The following is a 23,924-nucleotide window of genomic DNA, read 5'->3' as shown; positions in this document are numbered from 1 at the left end:
ATACATCGGGCAATTATCCTCACCGAATAAAGCCAGATCAAGACACGGGGAAACTACTTTTGACGATGCGTCCGTGCATTATGCCTACGTTACAACATATGGACAAATCAACTGTTAAGATGGAGAATGTACACAGTAAAACAAAAAATCGAAACTGAAGCTAACTAAGCCTATTTACGATGATGCATCTGTGTTGGACTTATCCAAACTGCATGTGTACGAATATTATTATGGTGAGATAAAACCACTGTACGGTGACAATATCAAGAAACTGTACACTGACACTGATGCATATCACAACCGATGACTTGTATGAGAACATAGTTGAATCATGATGGTAAAAGAATTTGACACTGGTTGGAATCCGAAAGATCATCTATTGTTTAGTAACACCAAAAAGAAATTCGTAGGAAAATTCAGGGATGAGTGCTCGCTTAAGCCTGTCAAGGAATACGTTGGACTTTGTCACAAAACGTAATATTGAGTTTGGCGAGTCCATAAACATTAAGAACGCGAAAGGCGTTTTTGTAGTGAAGAATATCAAACGCGCCCTGTGTATGGGTCGTTTGCGCGAGCCATCCGAATTCGCACACACATCATAACTGATCCGATGAAAAAAACAGCCTATGGGTGTGTATCGTTTGACTAAGGTAAATTTATCCCGCTTAACAACAACCAATGGATTTTCCCTCCCGTTATCGCTCCCTACGCGTACGAGCATCACGTATTTGCGAATTGCGTTTTGATCTCATAATAATTCTTGGCGTTAGTTCCCTGTCAGCAGAAACGTCATGCAATCCTTCTCGCATAAATGCTCTTCTAATTACAACGTGCTGGTTGCTTAAGCAGTATCAATACGGTCCAAGAGTGTAAATAAATTAATATGCCATACTGGGTATACTAAGTAGCACGATGATGCCCGCCTTCTAACCCCAACCCCCTCGGTGCATACAGATACCGAATGAAATTGTTTCCGAGTGGGTCTAATGGTGGTGCTTATTAAATCGTTTTGTAGCTAATGGTGATAGTCTTCTGTTGGGTTTTAACCCAATCGTGTGTGGTTTAATTGTTCAGCGCTTGTATGACTGGGACTTGTGAAACCGCTCAGCGATGTGAGGCCTTTAGAACAACTCCTGTTTGTACTTGTGGCCGAATAATTGTTTCCGCAAGTGAACGGTGATTTCGTTTCACAATGGCCTGCTCACAATGAATTTCAACATGTCCAACACGAAACCGAACCTTATGGCTTGCTAATACGCAGCAACGGCTCCGTAAACACGGCGGCCATGTTAGCGGTGAATGTGTACAAAGACGTTTAAGTGCTAGTTTCTCATCCATGTTTATTATATCATAGTTTTACCTTCAATAAGAACCTTAGTGTTCAAACCTTCTTTGAAGATCCATCTGGCGATTCTTTCTTATGAGTGTAGGAATGATAGCATGCAAGCCCCGGATGAGATCTATATCGGCATGTTGACGAGCACACATGTCGTTTTGCATCATCATTAGCAAGATCATGTCGGTAACATGCGACATCGATGCGGTTCATAGGTTCTTTTCCGGGCCTTCCTTTATTGATAGAATTAAGTCGTATATCAAGCCGTGTTCCAGGTCCACAGTGATTGTGTCCGATAATGTTTCTCTTCAGGATATTTATTCCACAGTATCCCGGGTAGGTTCGAAAAGGTAAGAGCGATATCACAGCCCACTTGTTTTGCAGCGCATTTGTGTTTACCAGTGGAGCTGGAAGGTCCCACAAACGTGATCACGGCTCTACCATTTGAACCCACCTTAGATTTGTAGAACGAGTTTTCATGCGGTATGACTGTGTTACACAGCAATTGATGTTTAACATGGATTACATAAAATGATATACACCTTTATTTACCAATAAGAGACTAAGCCCAGGCCACCCAAGCACGTTGACGCGTTTCCAAACACAGTTCTCGCGTTAATCATAGACCCAGCCTTATTGAATCTGATAATAAGATGGTTAAAGTGGGATGGCCTGTATGCGATTTTGCCATTTGCGGACTATCTGCCGTGTTATGATGTACTCAAGAAGCTTGCTGAAGCGCTTCATTCCCCAAAGAGGTCCTCATCGTTCACCATTGATATCTTTTCCCCAACTGATGAAGCCCCTGCCTTTGCCGACCTTGATACAAATGATAATAATCTTTTTGTGTACAATGATATAATGTTTGAACACCAATACAACCCCGAGAGAATATTCTCCCGAGGACGACACAAAAAGCAGATGTGATCTATGTAACACAACGATATACACACGTGTCAAATCCGTGGCAGCATCATATTAATTATATTTCATTCCGCTGACGCTCATCTCTGTCAGCGCAGGTTGGAGTCTCGGATTCATCCAATGTGGATATGTGAGAAAGCTTGCCAGTAGCTTCTCGTGGGTCGGTGGTTCTTTCCGGGGTTTTCTCGGGTTCTTCCTCCACCATTAATACTGGCCGCCATGTATAGCCTATCGTGTGCAGAAAAATGGTGTTAAACCCCACAACAACAACAACATTGACGCACATGCATTGCAAACATTTACTGAACCTGGTATGCCGTTGATTACTATTGGATTGAGTTTAGAAATATGTTTGCAAGATCTGCATAGTTGTTTACCTATTGACATGACCAGAACTTCCAGAAAATATCACTTGGGTTTGAACATAAAATGTAACAACTATGATACAATTGCAGCGTCGTCATGGCAGAGTATGCTGACCGGCTCCGCAAAGCTGCTTGCAAATACCTAGAACTTCAAAGATATGCCCCAGTCATGCCCCAGTCATGCCCAGTTATGCCCCAGTCATGCCCCAGTTGTGATAGACTACAGATGAAGATCTCATAGAGGGCTTAGAATAAATGTTTGCACCACTGAACAAACCAGCAAAAGAGATTATAGTCAAGACCACGGAGACCACGGAAACCACGGACGAAATGAAGAAAGTCGCTGAAACCACAGCGTAGAAGAAGGCAACGAAGAAAACCAGGGCCCAATTTGTAAGGCGTCCAACAACGCCAAGGATTTCAAAGCAGGCACGGAACAAACAGCGAAGACTATTGGACGCTTGAAAAAGGCGATTGCGGGAATACAAGAAGACATCGAAGAAATTAAAGACGAAGTTAGTTTGATTGCAGAATACACCCAGACACTTATCCAAGATATTAGGGATCCATTTGACAAGATTCAACAAGTACTAACAGAGATGAAAATATCGTCCCAGTACTTTCAAGACGCAGCTTGCCATGTGATCTATATTAATCGTGTGTATGACGCTCTTAACAGACCTAGCGATTGGAAATATTTCAAATTGCAATACCATCAATGACACATAATACACACAAGGACACTCAATGTTCTAAAATTTTCAGAGAGTTGGCTGGAAAGAGATATGATACCGCTGATTAGTGAAACATTTTGCATACAGGACATAAACATTAAAGTGGCAAGAAATTATGGACAAAATATATGAGAACGCGCATACTTACGCAAAGACCCGAACCTAGGCTCTCACCGGGAGCATCATACACATCTGGACTCTAATGCATTTCCCAATAAAGAACTGTACCAACATGAGAAGAACAAGAATATAAAGAATGACATGGGTATATGTAACAACAATAATTTACCTAATTTCTAAGAGAACAAGAGAAATAAACAGGCAGCAAGCAGAAGAACAATGTTAAAGATACCAAAGCCAAGAGTCTCAAAGACGTGTATAAACCGAGACCAAAGAGCAACAAACATCTGCACCAAAACGGGAACAATAAGAAGAAAGCAGTGCATACATGCTGCAACAAAAACGTATAGTTTCCCCACCTGCACCCCAAAACAAAGAGCAACCAGTAAGTGTAAGAATCCCCGCCAGAACTCACGCAGAAACTGCAACAAAATCGTTGTCCAGGGATTGCTCACAGGAGCCCCAAACGTTCTCGCGGGCCTGGCATCATGTGCTTCATCTATGGCTAATCATGCTGAGATGAGATTCGTTGAGACATCACAAACGTTGTTGCGAAAAACTCTGGGATTGCAAGCTGTTCAATCGATTCAACCCGTCAAAGCAACATTGCCAGCTTCAGTTGATAAGATTATCAATGTAGTTTCTCAATAACGTTTGTCTGATTCAGGCATTGCAAATCTGGAAATGGGATGCGGATTACGATTGCCTCGCAAAAGGCATTGGACGAAATAATAATGCATAAACAATGTCCCAATTCCAAAGATATATCTGATTCTGCGTTCGACATAGAAAGGGCTGTTTTTTAAGATCGAAGCAAGCAGAGTGACCAATATCAAGCGTACAAGGCTGTCTATTCAGACGCACGAGGTTCAATAGACTTTCTGGTTCATGACACGTATTGGTATTTTCTTCCGTGCCAGACATAATTGGAACTTCAGTCAAAGCTAGTGAGCGACGACAATAACGTTGCATAAGGAGATAATGATAAAACATGATTTGTCCACAACATCATTATGTTATTGTTTAGCAGAGAACGTTAACGAAACAACTCTTGACAACGTCGACATTGCAAAAACACGTCTAAGACTCGCCCGTTACAGTGACGATTAAGCAATATCTGCTGTCCCAAGTACGACTTTCGTACTTTGTAGCCGATTTATTATTTTTCTGCATAACGTCTTGTCTTGATTAAGCAGTCCGTGGTGGACATTTACACCAACACACGTGTAAGAGGAGCCCAACATTACCCAGAGTATAGATGTATTAAAGTGATCCTCTCACATAAATCTATATTTTTGCAGGGTTTGAGTGGCCGAATGAGGGTTATTGACCCTACTGTGGATAATGCATAGTCCTAACACGGTAATTGAACATTTAACTTTTTCAAATAATAATGTCCTATCGCAAAGTTCAGGTTGGCCTTAGTCTATTTCAGCATACAAAAATTAAGAGCGCAATACAAAAGGGTTGCAGAGTCACACTGAGACTTTTCTGTCCAGCATAATTAGCAGGAATTGTTCCCTTGTGGTAGACCCAAACCCAACTTACATTAATGCGCCCAAAGCAAAGAACACTTTGTTGACATCAAAGTTATCCAAATCAGAGGCAGCACAAACGCAAACTACCTTTGAAATGTTTCCATTCCTCGCAACTATTTAAGCATTGATATCGGCTGCGTCTGCAGCAGTTACAAAAAGCGACAGCGTTAGGGGCCGTCGGACTTAGGGATGCCTTTGAGTAAGCCAGTTTGGTGACACATAGCATCTCGAGGCGGCAGAGAAAAGTAAAAGGTCTTTGATTGTCTTGTCGTCGGAGCGGAAACAATCTTTGAAAATATTTTAGATTCAGAAAAAAATAAGTAATTTTTTGGTATTTATTGGCATATGTGAATGAGTAAAGTACATGCATTCCTTTGTAAGACTGCGAATCATCCTCAGATTTTCAGTAAAGCACTTGTTTTCTTTTTGAAACATTGTCGGTAATGTAAGCATAATCATACTATTTTAGTTACAGCTTTTAAATTACAAATTATACAACTAACTATACAATAAATATAGATAATTCATAAAATATTAAGTAATACTGGGTAGAGGGCAACGACTATATTTTAGGCTGGGACATTTTATTTTATTTTATCTCACGAGAGTTTGTTTTTTCAAAATAATATGACGGATATAATTTGCTGTTATTTAGCTTTAAGTAAGCACAAGTTATTATCAGCTATTGACAGACGATTTTTTCATTACAAAGCGTCAGGCCCATGCCAGCAAACATTAAATTATTGGTCCCAAATATATTTACGGTATACCGTGGTTCTTATCTCGGTATATTCAGAATTACCGCGTTAATAACAAATTCGTGATACCTAGCTCTATCATTTTTACGTGAAGGAAACTGGAGATCACAAGCCAAAAGTTCCACCTTCATTCAGGTTTGGGCTGTGTTTTGACATTGATTGTTATCTTACATTCGCTTTTCGTATTGACTGGAATCTTATACTCACCTACCTGCATTAGCCGCGAACTTATACTCGCCTTTAGGTATTGATCGCCGTCTTATACTCGCCTTTAGGTATTGATCGCCGTCTTATACTCGCCTTTAGGTATTGATCGCCGTCTTATACTCGTCTTTTGGTATTAATCGCCGTCTTATACTCGTCTTTTGGTATTTTGATCGCCGTCTTATACTCTTCTTTTGGTATGGATCGCCGTCTTATACTCGTCTTTTGGTATTTTGATCGCCGTCTTATACTCGTCTTTTGGTATTGATCGCCGTCTTATACTCGCCTTTAGGTATTGATCGCCGTCTTATACTCGCCTTTAGGTATTGATCGCCGTCTTATATTCGTCTTTTGGTATTGATCGCCGTCTTATACTCGTCTTTTGGTATTTTGATCGCCGTCTTATACTCGTCTTTTGGTATTGATTGCCGTCTTATACTCGTCTCTTGGTATTGATCGCCGTCTTTTTTTTTTGTTGTTGAGTTTAATTATAGTAGCGTTCGCACAATTGTGCATGTGCCACTTTTTTCTGACTGCACCGCAGCCTGCTAGTTGTTCCTGGAGAAGGGGATGGTGCCACCTCCCCCAGGCTTTTATGGATTCAAGGAACCCTGATAGTTTGGCCTCAGTCTGTGGGTCCATAAAGGTCCCTACAGTTGAATGGTTGGCTGTCATTAGTGGGAAGGAGAGCTCGTCTTATACTCGTATTTTGGTATTGATCCCCGTCTTATACTCGTATTTTGGTATTGATCGCCGTCTTATACTCGTCTTTAGGTATTGATCGCCGTCTTATACTCGCCTTTAGCTATTGATCGCCGTCTTATACTCGTCTTTTGGTATTGATCGCCGTCTTATACTCGTCTTTAGGTATTGATTGCCGTCTTATACTCGCCTTTAGCTATTGATCGCCGTCTTATACTCGTCTTTTGGTATTGATCGCCGTCTTATACTCGTCTTTTGGTATTAATCGCCGTCTTATACTCGTCTTTTTGTATTTTGATCGCCGTCTTATACTCGTCTTTTGGTATTGATCGCCGTCTTATACTCGTCTTTTCATTTTGACTGTACTCGCCTTACGATATTTTGTCCTCGGTCATATACTAGCCTTTTTATATTGACGCCGGTCTTATATTCATCTTTTATATAGACCACAATTTTATAGTCGCCCTTTCATTTTGACCGCGATTTCATACTGACTACATTCATTTTTATACTCGACTTTCATGTTGACCACGACCTGATACTTGTCTTTTCATATTCGCTGCAATTTTATACGCATCTTTTCATAGTGACAATTAGTCATTGCAAGGCAGAGATAATCTTCTGGTGCAGATTTGGACTAAATTTGTGTTTGTTTTTAGTGTCAGCCAATACACTCCATAAACATCACGGTGTTAGTTATTTTAACACCAACTATATTTTCTATATTCACTGCAAAGTTTAAAATGTCTACTGATGTAAAGAAGTTACACCGCCAAATAAAGCCATAATAAACCAAATAAATATTTCTTTTATTTTCCTCCATTGTATTGCGATCCTGCTACTTGGTTAAGACCGTGGCTGTCAAACTTTTATGTAGCTACAAAATTCATCATATAGTATGCGTTTTGTATGTGCACGCGTGGACGTATGTGTTTTCAAATAGCTGCACTTAACTAAAAGTACAGGAACAATTTGCTAAAGTGGCCTTTCCGGAAACAAACGAATTATTCACGTCAGTGTCTTGCATACTATGGAAACAGAGACTGCATTCAATATGGATGGTGGTGGGTTTTGGGTTATGTATTTTTTTGTTGTTGCTGTTTTTTTGTGTTCTTTTTTAAGACTTGTAAGCTTGATTCTGAAGTAAAACAACGAACACGGTACAGTTGTACGCATGTTTCCAGGAAATATCAGTGAAATGTGTTCAGAGTTTTATTGGAAACTAATTTAGGAGTCGCTATACTCTGAAGGCGATAGTTGTCATTCATTCTAAGATAATCGCAGATGTAGAATCAATACAAATTGTAACAAAAACACGTAAATGCCAAGCTTTCATATGATTCAGTTAGTTTATGATATTGGTTGTTACAGCCCGTATGTCACAGCTAAAGCCACAAGCAAGTAAATAATGGTTTTTAAATACGTGTTCATATGAAATTCATTAGAGTATATTAATAGCATCTGATATGCGCCAGCGGCAACGATTAGCATGTCATCTTATTCGACGATTCAGTTTAGATTCGTCAGATTTTAGATAATTGTCCATTATATGCTAACTTTTTAAAATGAATTGAATATTAATGTAGCCAAGGGCAACTCATTGTATACTTTTCTCACATTAAATGCCACAAAAAGTGAGTAACTGGTGATATACATTTCTCATAATGATTGCCACTAGAAGCAAGTAACTCGTGGTGTACTTTTCTCGTAATAAACGCCACTAGAAGCAAGTAACTCGTGGTGTACTTTTCTCGTAATAAACGCCACTAGAAGCAAGTAACTCGTGGTGTACTTTTCTCGTAATAAACGCCAGTAGAAGCAAGTAACTCGTGGTGTACTTTTCTCGTAATAAACGCCACTAGAAGCAAGTAACTCGTGGTGTACTTTTCTCGTAATAAACGCCACTAGAAGCAAGTAACTCGTGGTTTACTTTTCTCGTAATAAACGCCACTAGAAGCAAGTAACTCGTGGTGTACTTTTCTCATAATAAACGCCACTAGAAGCAAGTAACTCGTGGTGTACTTTTCTCGTAATAAACACCACGAGAAGCAAGTAACTCGTGGTGTACTTTTCCCGTAATAAACACCACGAGAAGCAAGTAACTCGTGGTGTACTTTTCTCGTAATAAACGCCAGTAGAAGCAAGTAACTCGTGGTGTACTTTTCTCATAATAAACGCCACTAGAAGCAAGTAACTCGTGGTGTACTTTTCTCGTAATAAAGGCCAGTAGAAGCAAGTAACTCGTGGTGTACTTTTCTCGTAATAAACGCCAGTAGAAGCAAGCAACTCGTAGTGTACTTTTCTCGGAATGAATGTCACTAGAAGTGACCAACCCGTTGTGTACTTTCTCACTTGAAATTCCACTTAAAGATAGCAAGTCGTGGTGTACTTTTTTCATATTAAATGCAACTAGATGCGAGAAACTCTTTCTCACAATAAATGCTGTTAGAAGCGACCACCCCGTGGTGTAGTTTTCATCTAATAAAGGTCATTAGAAGTGAACAACTCCTTTTGTACGTTTCTCACCTTGAACGCCACTAGAATCGAGCAACTTTTGGCGAAATTGTTTTACATTAAATGCCATCTTGGGAAGGAAACTAGTCAATTACATACACAATTTACTTGTTACGAATGTTAAGATACGTGATAAACATGAATGCATACATGAAACTGCATGACCAGACAAACAACAGTGTAGAACATTGAGCTATAAACGATAAAGACTGTCTGGCGTACTTTACTAAAACAATTATGTTCGCTATTGGTATCCAATTATAATGGAAGGGGGGGGGGTATCATATCATGAACTTTCACTCGTTAACAAGCTGGACAGTTACACAATAAATGACATAATTGATTTACTCCTTGGAGAATATATTACCGTGCATTCCAATAATTTCATCCTATCGGTCACAGAAATTAATCTGAAATCTAAATTATTATTTTTTTATTTATTTATTTTAAATTTTTTTTAATACAAAAACTGAGGACCACATGGCAGATAGGTCAGCCATGACCAAATGTGTTATCCTCGTTAAAGATAGTTTATTATTATTATTATTATTATTATTATTATTATCATTATTATTATTATAGACGAAGGCTAAAGAAAGATTATTATCAAAGAGTAAATCTGCTGTGGTAAATTTAATTTAATTGGATAATTTATTTGCGTAGATGTTGAACGAAGGTTGGACAATTCAGCTGTGTAGATGATGTTAACATATCTGGATATAATGAAACAATCTATATCGTTATATGGCTCTAAAATATGGGGTCACATGTATTGAAAGTTATCAAAGTATGTATCTCATGTGTAAATCATTGTGTTGCTCCTGGATAATGTGATGTACTGCCATTGTGTGTTACTTATTACTCTGGATGTGTTAAATATGTAATGTGGTAGAGTACTGTAGTGTGTTACTTATTACTCTGGATGTGTTAAATATGTAATGTGGTAGAGTACTGTAGTGTGTTACTTATTACTCTGGATGTGTTAAATATGTAATGTGGTAGAGTACTGTAGTGTGTTACTTATTACTCTGGATGTGTTAAATATGTAATGTGGTAGAGTACTGTAGTGTGTTCAATGTTACTCTAGGTGTGTTAAATATTGGTGTAAATTTGCAGATTACTAATGTGTGTTACTTATTACTCTAGATGTGTTAAATATGTAATGTGGTAGAGTACTATAGTGTGTCACATATTACTCTACATGTGTTAAATATTGGTGCAATGTGGTAGAGTACTGTATTGTGTTCAATATTACTCTAGGTGTGTTAAATATTGGTGTAAATTTGCAGATTACTAATGTGTGTTACTTATTACTCTAGATGTGTTAAATATGTAATGTGGTAGAGTACTGTAGTGTGTTCAATGTTACTCTAGGTGTGTTAAATATTGGTGTAAATTTGCAGATTACTAATGTGTGTTACTTATTACTCTAGATGTGTTAAATATGTAATGTGGTAGAGTACTATAGTGTGTTCAATGTTACTCTAGGTGTGTTAAATATTGGTGTAAATTTGCAGATTACTAATGTGTGTTACTTATTACTCTAGATGTGTTAAATATGTAATGTGGTAGAGTACTATAGTGTGTTAAATATTACTCTAGGTGTGATAAATATTGGTGTAAATTTGCAGATTACTAATGTGTGTTACTTATTACTCTAGATATGTTCAATATGTAATGTGGTAGAGTACTGTAGTGTGTTAAATATTACTCTAGGTGTGATAAATATTGGTGTAAATTTGCAGATTACTAATGTGTGTTACTTATTACTCTAGATGTGTTAAATATGTAATGTGGTAGAGTACTATAGTGTGTTCAATGTTACTCTAGGTGTGTTAAATATTGGTGCAAATTTGCAGATTACTAATGTGTGTTACTTATTACTCTAGATGTGTTAAATATGTAATGTGGTAGAATACTGTAGTGTGTCACATATTACTCTACATGTGTTAAATATTGGTGTAAATTTTAACATTTAAATGGGGTGGGGCGAGATGCCGAATGGTCTAAAGTCATTAAGGATCACTGCCATCTCACCTCTGTCTGCGTGGGTTCGAGTCTCGGGCTCAGCCAGTGTGGGTATGTGAGAAAGCTTGCCGGTAACTGCTCGTGGGTCGGTGGTTCTTTCCGGGTTTTCCCAGGTTCTTCTTCCACCATTAATACTGGCCGCCATTTAAAGCCTATCTTGTGCTGAAAAATGGCGTTAAACCCTATAAAAATAACAATAACATATGAATATGAGTAAATGCTGTAATAAGACGTCTTAAATGGGAATCACATTTGATTATTTCGTTATGATTTTGGCTTTCTATGGATATCACATTTGATTATTTCGTTATGATTTTGGCTTTCTATGGATATCACATTTGATTATTTCGTTATGATTTTGGCTTTCTATGGATATCACATGGTATTTGGAAGTGTTATTGTATTTGTGACAGCATTCTTTGTAACAGTGAAGCATTTGCATGAGTTAAACTAGCAATATGATAGAAAAAAAAATAATTAAAATGTAAACTTATTAGGAAAATTATGAAAATTATTAAGAAATTATAAATGTTGAGGAGTATATTTCCACTGGATTATCAGCAAATCTTTACGTCAGCAAAGTTGTTCTAGTCATCAAGTTTATATAGAGACTGATTGACAGGCTTCATATTGACTGTGTAATGTTTTATTCTTTATTTCAAATTTCATCGTATTAATTGTTGTTCTTGAAGATGACTATAAAAAATTATTTAGACAAACTGTGGCATCCTAATTCAACTGGAGAAAAATTTCGTTATTCGCAGACACGCAAACAAATATAAAATCTATTTTGATGCTTTTACTTCTTTTTTTCTTCTTCAAATTCACGATTGACAACATATTGCTGCAATCATATATTGAAGAGTATAATAATCATTATTTCTATAGCATTCTACCATTCGCCATAGTTATTAATCCCTTAATATCCAACTTCAATGAGTGATATAGACTGAAATTTCTCTAGAGGTATGCAACGTGCCGTAGGCGTAACTTTTGATCAGTATTGGCTTTTGAACTACAACTTTGTTCTACAATACAAGCAATGTGTAGCAAATGTTGGTCCCTCTGCATAAATGTTTTATTATTCATGATCTATCAAATCAATTATTGGGTCATTTTTCTATGCTGCTTTGATGCTGTTTCTTAAATAAGCCATATTCATGTTGTGGCACACTGCTCTCTCTCTCTCTCTCACACACACACACACACGCACGCGCACATGTACATGCACACGCACGCACACCTTTATCTGACCAGTATCAATTTTGGGTGAGATTTTCATCAAATGAGTCAGAACAATATTTTGAGGACTCCTGTAGATTTATATGTGTTTGCAAAACCCAATTAAAATTGAGAAAAACCTGATGTACAGAAAAAATCATTAGTAAACATCTGAAACCACTCACGTTTAAAATTTTTATAATATTCTCATCATATCCTTGTCTTTGTAAGAAAACGACAAATTAAATTAATACAAAATGCGAAAATATCCGGCATGTGTTTATAAAAGAGTCGAGTAGAGAAAGAGATAAAAAGAGGGAGAGTCCTATATCAAAGAGAACCCTAAAATATAAAATTATATATGTGCAATGAGATCAAATGGTTGGAACGCTTTCTACTTGGATTTTGGAAGTATTCTCTGTTTATCCGATTACAAATTCAGAATATAATTCAGCAAATCCAATACATATCCTTGATGGATCAATATTTTATAACATGGATTACTCAAAGAATATTTTTTAAGGAGATTCTTGTTGCAAACAAAATGTAAATAGTCACAGACCTGCAGGAAACACTACCTTGCGCAAAATAAAGGCTTGTGTACTGTTGGTGTTCTCCTGGCGACAAGTTTGTTTTGGGGGCTGGGGGCAGACGGGTAAGGATAGTTTTGCATGTTGACCCCTGGCAGATTTCTAAATTAAGGTTAAAGCGTGACAATTTCATATATTATTTTTTCATAATGATAGATATGATATGTGTTCTGGGCTTGTATTTTTCTTGACATTTATGTGAGACATGCAGGGCTGCGATATGGGTGAGACAACCAGGACCAAATTTCGTGTGCCCAAGAGGTCAAGGGACCCACCGTCGTCACAATTTATAATTCACAGGGGCTTACTGGAGAATTTTTCTTGGGGCCTACTAATCCTGTCCACCGTCCTGGAGACATGCACGCTTCCCAAATCTTCTTCACAATATCTAGACAATGACATTCCGATAATCGGCTTGGAAGCAGAGCTAATCAGTAGACTCGTGTTTTCAGGGTAAGTATAATATAAAACTGCCTGGCTGACAACGACTCGGAATTGCATAAAGCTGTTTAGAACAAGATGTTTTTTTTTTCAATTTATAACGCTGAGAAAGGGCTTGCATTGGCACTGTGAATACAGCTGTGTAACAAGAATGAAGGTCGGACATGAAAAATCCATGCCTAAATTTGGGATCGACATTCGTATACTTCTTTTTGCTATGAGCTTCATCTGGATCGTACGATCAAAATATGCTATTATCATGGTTTTTTTTAAATTTATTACAACAAGCGAAAAATATGGACCTTCATGAAGTATTTATTATGCATGTTGATGCAACATCATTTGATAGATAATATTGTTCCTTGTGTTCTTTAGGGAAAACAAATTTCAAACCATTGACCTTGCTGATGAGTAGAATTGAGTTTGCACTGTTCCGGAGTGTCCAGGAACCAAACAACGTACAAGAGCAAACCTTAAATGAGTCACACAATGAAACTTCATGTGTGCATTACAGTTAAGGAACAGAGATTGTACTATTAAATTCATGCCTAACAAAATAGATGCTCATCAAAATTGAAGCTACTACATAAAAATCCAAATATATCTTTGATATATTACTACATGATATGATATTTTCATTTAATTGTGATGGTATTAAGTTATTGGGAAGCGGAATCACATTATGACTTTTAATTGTCTTCTAAAACCATAATTTGTCCAACAACAACAAAAAATATCAACCCACATCATATGGTAATACAACAGATGGCGCTGGTTGTCATTAGGTGTGAAGAGAATGATGTAATCGGAACATGAATGACGTACGCTTTCCGCAACGCACGCGGAACTTAGAATAGTTTAAAGTTTTACATAAATATTTATTTTTATATGGAACCAGTCTGTGCCATTGGTCCATTGGATCTGTTTTACCTGTAAAAGCTCTGCGTCTGTCTGTAGACGTGTTTTTAAACATGTTTACGGTTCAGGACTTACCCTTTTCTAACTATCATAAGGATAATAAAGTGAAGCAATTTACTAATGAATATACATTTATGTTGGCAAATGATACACATGGTAAACATTTCCATCTCCTGAAATAATCAATTAATATTAAATGTAATTACTGACTAGTAATCAAAGTGATTAAATTACTATAACCATCGAAATATTCATAAACTGACCGTGGATGAACGTTTCTGTTCCAACATGCAACATGTTATGATAAAAATCAATACTCGTATTCTGGGAATGAATTAAAGTCCAGATCTTGGGTATTTTTGGTCAAAAGATGCCGAAAATGGAATGGAGTTAATGCGGTTTTGACAGTAACTTAATAATCTTCCGCCCTTTTCTCTACATACCTTGTCTGTATCGAGATTCAATTAATCTCTAACAGGAAGAAAACTGTTGGCTGCAAAGTTTTGGATCACACAACCAAGAACTGTGTTAGCACCAGGTCAATACAAAGTTCTATTTGTAAACACTGAAACACTACACTTTTAAAACATTTTTGAGTATATCTTTCCCAAGGATATACAGAGGCAGTCCACCCGGGTTGGTCATAACAGGTTTCGAACCCGCGACCCATGGATTATGAAGTTGACGCTCTATCAACTGAGTTAGCTCTGCCCCTTCCTTGCAAAGAAAAATAAAGGGGGTGGGATACACCTCACACTGAAGAGGGAGTGGCTTACTCATTTCTTGATAAATAGTTGCCTTTCTTTACTCCTTCTTGAGCATCTGACAGCTTCAGTATAGTCGACCTTGCGTCCTTTGCTTTGGCAATCATCCTCTTGCCATGTTGATATGCTTCTGTTGCAAACCCCTCACCTTTAGCCTTTTCAAATTAAAAGTGATCAACGGAAATTTAGGGAGCTATGCTACCCTAATTTGTATAGCAAATTCATCCCAGATACATACCGGTATATTAGGTTTAGTCAGGCACTATTCGAAACTATCTTTGTAATTGAAGCGTGTGCCTTTGCCTTTTCTCTCATCATTAATACCCTAGGGGCGGGATGATGCCCATCTTGCTGAAGATTACAACAAGGGCAACAAAGCTACAAAGTTTCATAAATTATAACAAGAGGACTTGGCGGTTGTTTGGTAACAAATAGACTCACAGTGGATATCAAAGTTTCCCCAGCTAGACTATTAATTTCATTAAATGGCGGATAAGACTATATTTATCTGACATATCCGTGACGCATGCGGTGTTGTTGTCTCTTTTAATACGGTCCAAAACTCAGTACACGTGGGACTGAAGCTCCGCTCGTTTCTCATTATGCCCTGCCCATCTTATCTCTGCTACTGGCAATTCTAAGATTCGTTGAACCTATTTGAAAATTTGCATCGTTATTTTACTAGAGTCAAAGCTTGGTGCGCACTATGTATGGTAACTAACGTCATTATAGAACTTTCACCATGAACCCTTGAGCTTTCTAGAGTGTGTTAACGATGTTACTATCACTGCTGCTTCACTATGATTATTTGCCGGCCGTTTGGTCGTTGTCATGTAACGTCACTGTTTCGACCAAAGAGTAACCGGGCATTACCCTCGCATGTAAAAACTCGAAAAGAAGGTGGGTAGACAAACGTCCTTAGACACAAGCACTACCCAGCTCACCAGAGAGAAATTTAACCATAAAACCAAAGAAAGTTTGTCATTTATAATCTTTATTCCTTGAAGAAAAGAATCAAGAGTTTCAAATAGAACTAAATTATTCACTCCCTTCTGGTTTGAACAAATGTGCACGTAAACTAGAACATATTTTGGGTCATGAAGTTTGGGTCAGAACAGAATAGTTTGGCAAGAGAGTCAGAACTCACCCCTGATATGTGGATATTCCTGCCATTTAAGCATGATATCACTGATTTGTGGATATTCCTGCCAGTTAAGCATGATATCACTGACTTGTGGATATTCCTGCCAGTTAAGCATGATATCACTGATTTGTGGATATTTCTGCCAGTTAAGCATCACATTCTGCACAATTGAATTCTTGGAGCTTTTTGAGGACCTATTAATTTAAAATATATCATATAATGTTATGCACAATATGTCTGTCTGATTTAGTTTAGTAGTCATATATTAATGTCGGAAATCCCATTACAAAGGCAATGAAGCCAAGTACTCAACGTCATTCGGCAAGATGGCGTATGGTAATGTTGACTTTGAGGGTAAATGCATCTAGTGACAAAATTAGTGGCGAGTGGTGTTATCGATACAACCTTAACTCTCTCGCATTTACTTCGCATAGAATAAATTTCAATGGCGCTTTGATATTGTGTACAAAAGTGAATAAAAAGACTCAGAAATACAAAAATACCAGGTATACATAGAAGGCATGCTAACTATGATTTATTCACAGGCTTTTAAAATGAGTCACAAATTTACTGCCGCAACAGATAAGTTCGGAGATGTACTCCAAACATTTTCGAAAATTAGCAACACAAGTGCTAACCATTTGATGACCATTTTATCCAACGTGATATGAGAATTACACTTCATAATGTTTTTATTGTAGTAGTAATAGGTTAGTTAGCTAATGTACAGAAAAGGCATCCACCTGCAAATCAATAGAAAAGGAAATGTAGATGCTAAAAACTATATTCATTTCAGGCTTGGGGCCTGATGTCTACGTAAGCATGCGAAACAACATGATATCATTCATTATACTTTGGTATAGTTAATATACCTAAACGAACCTCGAACAGTTGATGAGTTGAACCAATCATAAAGAACATATTGAAATCTGTCAGATTAATTAAACTCATCATATATTGAAACATGTAGCATGTCTTGATGCAGACTTACATCAGTTGTGTGCCTCGTTCAATTTGTATTTTTGTCCACACATTCATAAATTCCTGAAATATATCACAATGCAATTTTACTCCATTAATTTTTAAATTATTTCCGTGTTTCACGTAAATATATTCTTTAACATATAGAATTCGGAAATAGTCATCATTTGATATGTCTGAGTCAGTTAGACTTCATCAAAACTTTTCTATTGGCGATTGGCAGTTTCATTACATCGGTTTGTATGTAATTGAATGGGTAAATATTTTTCCTCAAATACTTAGGCGACATATTTGTAAACTGTTTCAATCTTCTATAAGACTTTCGTCAAAAACATTTTCGCCAGGTGGCATGTCAGCTCTTCTGCGAATCTAAAGCTATGTTCAAAATCATTACTCCAATTCTCTCGGCATTAGATATCTTACTTGTGTTGCTCTTCCGTAACGCACCAAACTAAAACATATTCCTTTGCAAACTATTGGTGTGTCTCTTGTGGATTGAGTTCTGGCATTATCCAATACTGTTATGGAATTATCCAATACTGTTATGGCATTATCCAATACTGTTATGGCATTATCCAATACTGTTATGTTAATATCCAATACTGTTATGGCATTATCCAATACTGTTATGGCATACTCTTATGGCATTATCCAATACTGTTATGTGATTATCCAATACTGTTATGGCATTATCCAATACTGTTATGTGATTATCCAATACTGTTATGGTATTATCCAATACTGTTATGGCATTATCCAATACTGTTATGGCATTATCCAATACTGTTATGTGATTATCCAATAATGTTATGGCATTATCCAATACTGTTATGGCATTATCCAATACTGTTATGTGATTATCCAATACTGTTATGGCATTATCCAATACTGTTATGGAATTATCCAATACTGTTATGGCATTATCCAATACTGGTATGGCATTATCCAATACTGGAATGTGATTGGTTGATTTTCTTGTCCGTGGTGTGTCTGAATGTTGGATAGCTCCATTACAATTGTGTGCCGAGTACTTTATATCTGTGTTTCATTTATGTCTAACTAACTAACATGGGTTGGTGACTTTGTGACTAAACAACTGAACATTTTGCAGTAGTATAACCTTCGATTTATCTGTATTATACTAGTATTTATGCATTCTAACATTGTCTTTGAACTTCACTGAACCAAAATTGTAGAATGTTGATGAGATCTGTCAAACATGGTTCAATGTCATTAAGACAAATTCCAACAAAATGTAATTATATCATCGGTAAGAAAAGCTATCCTTAATTATTCAGAGACCTAAGAAATTACTCTAAGTATTTCCGTAATGATTCTGTTTAAAATGGGATTGTCCATCCAGTTTAATCCATTTCAAGTGCAACGGAATAATAAATAATGTTTTTACTTTGACTCGGTTTGGTATTTGTGTGTCAAGTATCGAAGTCTGTCTTTTGATTTATTTAATTAGAATCATTTTAATATAGATTCAACTAGTGTGCATGTTTAATTGTGATTTTTTTGAACCTTTAATCTATGTCATGAAATTTAGCTGAAGTCCATATCCCCTTGGAATTTTTTCTTGCATCAAATCAGTCAGGATGTAAAACGGTCCTCCAGAGCGAGCTCCATTCAGTTGATCTGCGGAAAGGTTGCAATAATTATCTAAAGGTACGATCAACATTAAAAAAGGGCATTCCGTGGTCTGTTGAGACCCCTAGCAAATGTTCAAGTGGTCAGCGAAAAAAGTTTGATAGCCATTGCTCGAAAGATTTAAAGAGCACAACAGTTTCACATAAGTTGTTATTTAAGTAATGTCATCTCAAGTTCATTGGCGCTGATTTAAGAGCATAGTCCCCTTGACTCAAGGGACTTGGTCTTACTACGCTGTCATACTTCACAACAAATTGATGCTGGAGAGTATGTATGTTTGATTTATACAGAAATCATTTTCATCTCAGGCATGAACCGAACAGCGGAACTGTCATTTCGAAATTATTCCCTAAACGAACGGTCTCATTTACAGACACTATACAAATATATGTATGCGAATATATTTGGTGTTCATTGCGTTCGACTAAAACAGCTTCGCTAATAGTCTTTGTTTTCTGACCTATTATTATTTTTTCCTTTTTATTTGTGGTTGAAAAACATCTATTTTTAGGACATAGCTTCCTAAATCAGATTATTTAGAGTATCTGTACGAGATGATGATGCACAAGAATGAGTCCTAAAGTGATTTTTAAAAATATCCCTAAATCTTTCTGGTCTATGGATTTTTAATTTATGATATTCATTTCCTTATAATTTTCTTTCAATGTAGGGTACTGACCTCTCCGGTGGCCTAGTGGTTACAACGTCCGCCTTGGATGCGTGAGGTGGCGGGTTCGAACCCTGGCCGAGTCATAGCAAAGACTTACAAAAATGGTACTAACAGCTGCCTCGCTAGGCGCTCATCATTAAGAGGTTAGTTTTAGGGCCGGTCGACCTGGTGTCATGATAATGTGACTGCGCCATGATGCCCCAGTGCTAGACATCACAATAAACTGCCACACTGCAGACACCGTAGCTATATGACTGAAAATTTCTTAAAGCTACTTGAAAATCCCAACACACACGCACTATGCAAGTTACAAGGAAAAACACGAAATCACAGAAATAGGACTTGCCCAAAACCGTCAAAATCTACAAGGCTGGCACAATAATATACAACCTTTACAACATAATTAATTTTACCAAGATAGTGAAGATGAACGAAACTTTTATATGAATCCCCATTATCAGTGAATAAGCAAACCTAGAGGAAGACACCACGCAGTTTACATGCTGTAATCCTACTAGTTGCGAGTCATAGAATTTAGACGCTTACATATATGACCTTAGACCTCTGCCCAGAAAACAGTCAAAACACGAGTGTAATAGTTTTGCACACGTGCTTGCGATGACATTTTAACTAAGCAAAGCAACCGCCGAATGACGCCATTTAAACAATTACCGTTGATTCAAAAGCAGTGTTTGTGCTAAACTCCATTTTTTTAAATTGCAGTTATTGTTGAATTTTATAATGGATGACATCTCGAAATGAATATTGAACATTATTGTTTTCATTACCTCCGAAACACCTACGCGCGCGCGCGTGTGTGTGTGTGTGTTTGTGTGTGTGTGTGCTTATAGAAAATGATAAATGTATATTTTCTTTTGTTATTATTAGAGAAATTTATACAAGTGTTGATTTTATACAGAATTATTAATACGAGTTGAATAATTCCACTTTTGCGAGTGTACAGTATCCAAACATTGTTATGGTTATACAAACGTTTGTACTTAATTTTAGAAGGAACTTAAAGACAACGAATTGTGACGTGAATGGAATACCCTACTACTATCCATTGTAACTTTATCAGTGATCATGTGCGCATCAGCCCACGCGCTTTAACGATATAAATTGTATTGGGACAGGGTCTGTGTTGATAGCGCATACAATTGATTTGAGTACAGCATATTCAGCGTTGTTTTCAAGGACTGCACTAAAGCTTAAATTTACATGAGCGTACACTGAATCTAATTCAAACATTATTTGTTCTGTCTACCCAGTATATATATAAATATTTTTCCGGTATTTCACCATTTATGACATGAATTTTACAGACGCTTCGATTAGTACGGTAAGTTTATATTTTCTTCAAAATATTGTTTCTCAGATAAAATACTTCCACGGTATTTATTGTTGATAATTATCGTTGTATCATTGTAATTTATTTCGTTATTGACAATAATCGTTGCATCACTGGGATTTATCTCGTTATTGATAATAATTGTTGTATCATTGGGATTTATCTCGTTATTGATAATAATCGTTGTATCACTGGGATTTATCTCGTTATTAATAATAATCGTTGTATCACTGGGATTTATTTCGTTATTGATAATAATCGTTGCATCACTGGGATTTATCTCGTTATTGATAATAATCGTTGCATCACTGGGATTTATCTCGTTATTGATAATAGTCGTTGTATCACTGGAATTTATCTCGTTATTGATAATAATCGTTGTATCACTGGGATTTATCCAGTTACTGATATCATCATTTATAAACATTTTCTTAAAAAATATGGCTTTTCTTTTCTTTCTTTCACTGAGAAACCTCAAAAACATTTTCATTACAGTTTAGCTTTCACACAAGTTTCAAATAAAACACAGCGATATTTGTTTTTGGTTTTAAACATTTCATCATTGCTGTAGAATTAGACGACTTTAAACATAGTCAAAATATTGAGCTTTCTTATATGTCGTTACCATTTTCTGATTAAGACGGGGATGAGAGGAGTTTCCGAGTTAAGAAAGATACAAGTAGTTTGCTCGTGGATCATCTTCAATTTACATAAAATAGATTTTAAAAAATTATTTTACTCTTTCTTTGCTTTAGATATGGTATGCGCTATTTCCTGGGCTAATGTTGAGTAATTACATAGACTAAAGGCAATTATTATCAAAGAAAATTCAGTAAGTGATGTTCCCGTTTTTAGTCCGATCCAGAAATAAAGTCACGGGAATAAGGCCACTAAAGAACAGTTACAGGGAAAAGTCACAGTTATAATATATATATATATATATATATATATATATATATATATATATATATATATATATATATATATATATATATATATATATATAAAGAGAGCGAGAGAGAGGGAATCCATTTGCGATAATATCATAGTGACTATAGCTGTACTATATGGGAATCCATAATGTCTGCCATACAATTACCACTTGATTATTACTATATGGGATCCGTAATGTCTGGCATGCAATTAGTTTGATTAATACTATATGGGAATCCGTAAAGTCTGCCATACAATTACCATTTGATTAATACTATATGGGAATCCGTAATGTCTGCCATACAATTACCACTTGATTAATGCTATATGGGAATCCGTAATGTCTGCCATACAATTACCACTTGATTATTACTATATGGGAATCCGTAATGTCTGGCATGCAATTAGTTGGATTAATACTATATGGGAATCCGTAATGTCTGGCATGCAATTACCACTTGATTATTACTATATGGGAATCCGTAATGTCTGGCATGCAATTACCACTTGATTATTACTATATGGGAATCCGTAATGTCTGGCATGCAATTAGTTGGATTAATAACAAAGAAATGACGCTCTTGATATGGCTTCACTTCTTTTGTTTGCTTTGCAAAAATTTTAATTCCATCTCAGATATTCTTGTCTTTACTCTTTCTATCCAATACACAATCTTTGACAATATAGTTTTTTGACTTTTTGTGTGTAAAGAGACAAGCTCCTTGTAATGAGGTATATATGGTTACGTAGTGTGTGTGTGTGTGTGTGTGTGTGTGTGTGTGTGTTATCTACCAGAAAGACACTGCAGTTAGAGAAATGTTGTTTAATAAAACTACTGCCACAAAGTCACTGCAATGGCAGAAATGTTCATGTATATTGACCATACTAGCCCATGCAAATATGGCGACCGTGTTACCAAAGAATGTCCCATTTGATTTAAAATGCCAACTAGTTTACATTTTTGAACCCCCCTGGTAGCAATTAGGTTAGAAATTATGAATTGTTGAATGAAATGACTAAGGTTTTTTTGCATTTTTTAAATCGTTGATGCTTTGTGTTTTTTTTTTTTAATCGGGGAGGGGGGTTTACAAGCCAACAGAAGGGTATATGAAATAAACATGCTACCAGAAAGACAATGCACTGGAGGAGATGTGCTCTTTCTTCACAACTGATGTTCATATGAATGAAATTATAACATTAAAATAACTACTGTTGCACTTAATTTCATCCAAACTTGATTGTGACTTTCTTCTAGTAACTTTCTTAGTGACATTTTTCTTGTGATTTTCTTGGTGACCTTCAGATGACCTTCTTAGTGACTCTCTTGTAGAGACTTTCTTCTAGCGGCCTTTCTTAGTGACTTTCTTCTGGTGATTTTCTTAGTGACTTTCTTCTAGTCATTTTCTTAGTGACCTTCAGATGACCTTCTTAGCGACTTTTTTATAGAGACTTTTTTCTAGCGGCCTTTCTTAGTGACTTTCTTCTAGTGATTTTCTTAGTGACTTTCTTTTAGCGGCCTTTTTTAGTGACTTTCTTCTAGTAGTGTTTATTCTTATTGACTTTCTACCAGTGACCTTTCATAATGACTTTCGTCAAGTGATTTTCTTAGCCGAACTAATAAACTACTAGGAGAAACTACTAGGAGCTCGTAAGCGGAATGTTGATGAATATTTACTATTTTTTTAGGGGAGGAGTGTTGCTAAACAAATGCCTGATATATCGATAAATGAATTAGAAGTCTTTTTAAAGTGTGCCAGTTTTATGCCTAATGACCAACTTTTTAGTGCAGGTGATGAAGAATTAGTTTTTAATAAGGATTATCTACAAAGTGACTATAATATTTTTCATGAATTAAATATAGCTATTTTGATAATGGACTTAAAATAGTCAATAAGAGAGGTGAAGAATGGTAAAATCGATCGCCCTAATAATGTATTTAATGAATTTTCGGTATATGGCAGGGATTTTCTCGAGCCATATCTACTCTTTATTTTTAATGTCATTTTCAAATTTCTCAGACATTTGGTCAGATAGT

The 23,924-nt window shown here is 36.5% G+C and overlaps 1 protein-coding gene across 1 annotated transcript in view; it reads left to right on the top strand.

The window, feature by feature from the left end:
* The first annotated feature begins 20,703 nt into the window (after window positions 1–20,703).
* The window catches only part of LOC149777679 (uncharacterized), a 42,751-nt gene continuing 39,530 nt past the window's right edge, over window positions 20,704–23,924 (top strand). Inside the window, exon 1 of the mRNA XM_089938723.1 lies at window positions 20,704–20,947. Coding sequence (XP_089794849.1) covers window positions 20,918–20,947 — 30 coding nt within the window. The 5' untranslated portion in view covers window positions 20,704–20,917. The remainder of the gene's footprint in view (window positions 20,948–23,924) is intronic.

Source organism: Sinohyriopsis cumingii, chromosome 17, assembly GCF_028554795.1.
Source record: "Sinohyriopsis cumingii isolate HCF-2022 chromosome 17, ASM2855479v2, whole genome shotgun sequence".
Classification (NCBI taxonomy): Eukaryota; Metazoa; Mollusca; class Bivalvia; order Unionida; family Unionidae; genus Sinohyriopsis; species Sinohyriopsis cumingii.
Note: the sequence above shows the minus strand (reverse complement) of the source record. Positions and strands in the feature narration are given on the sequence as shown.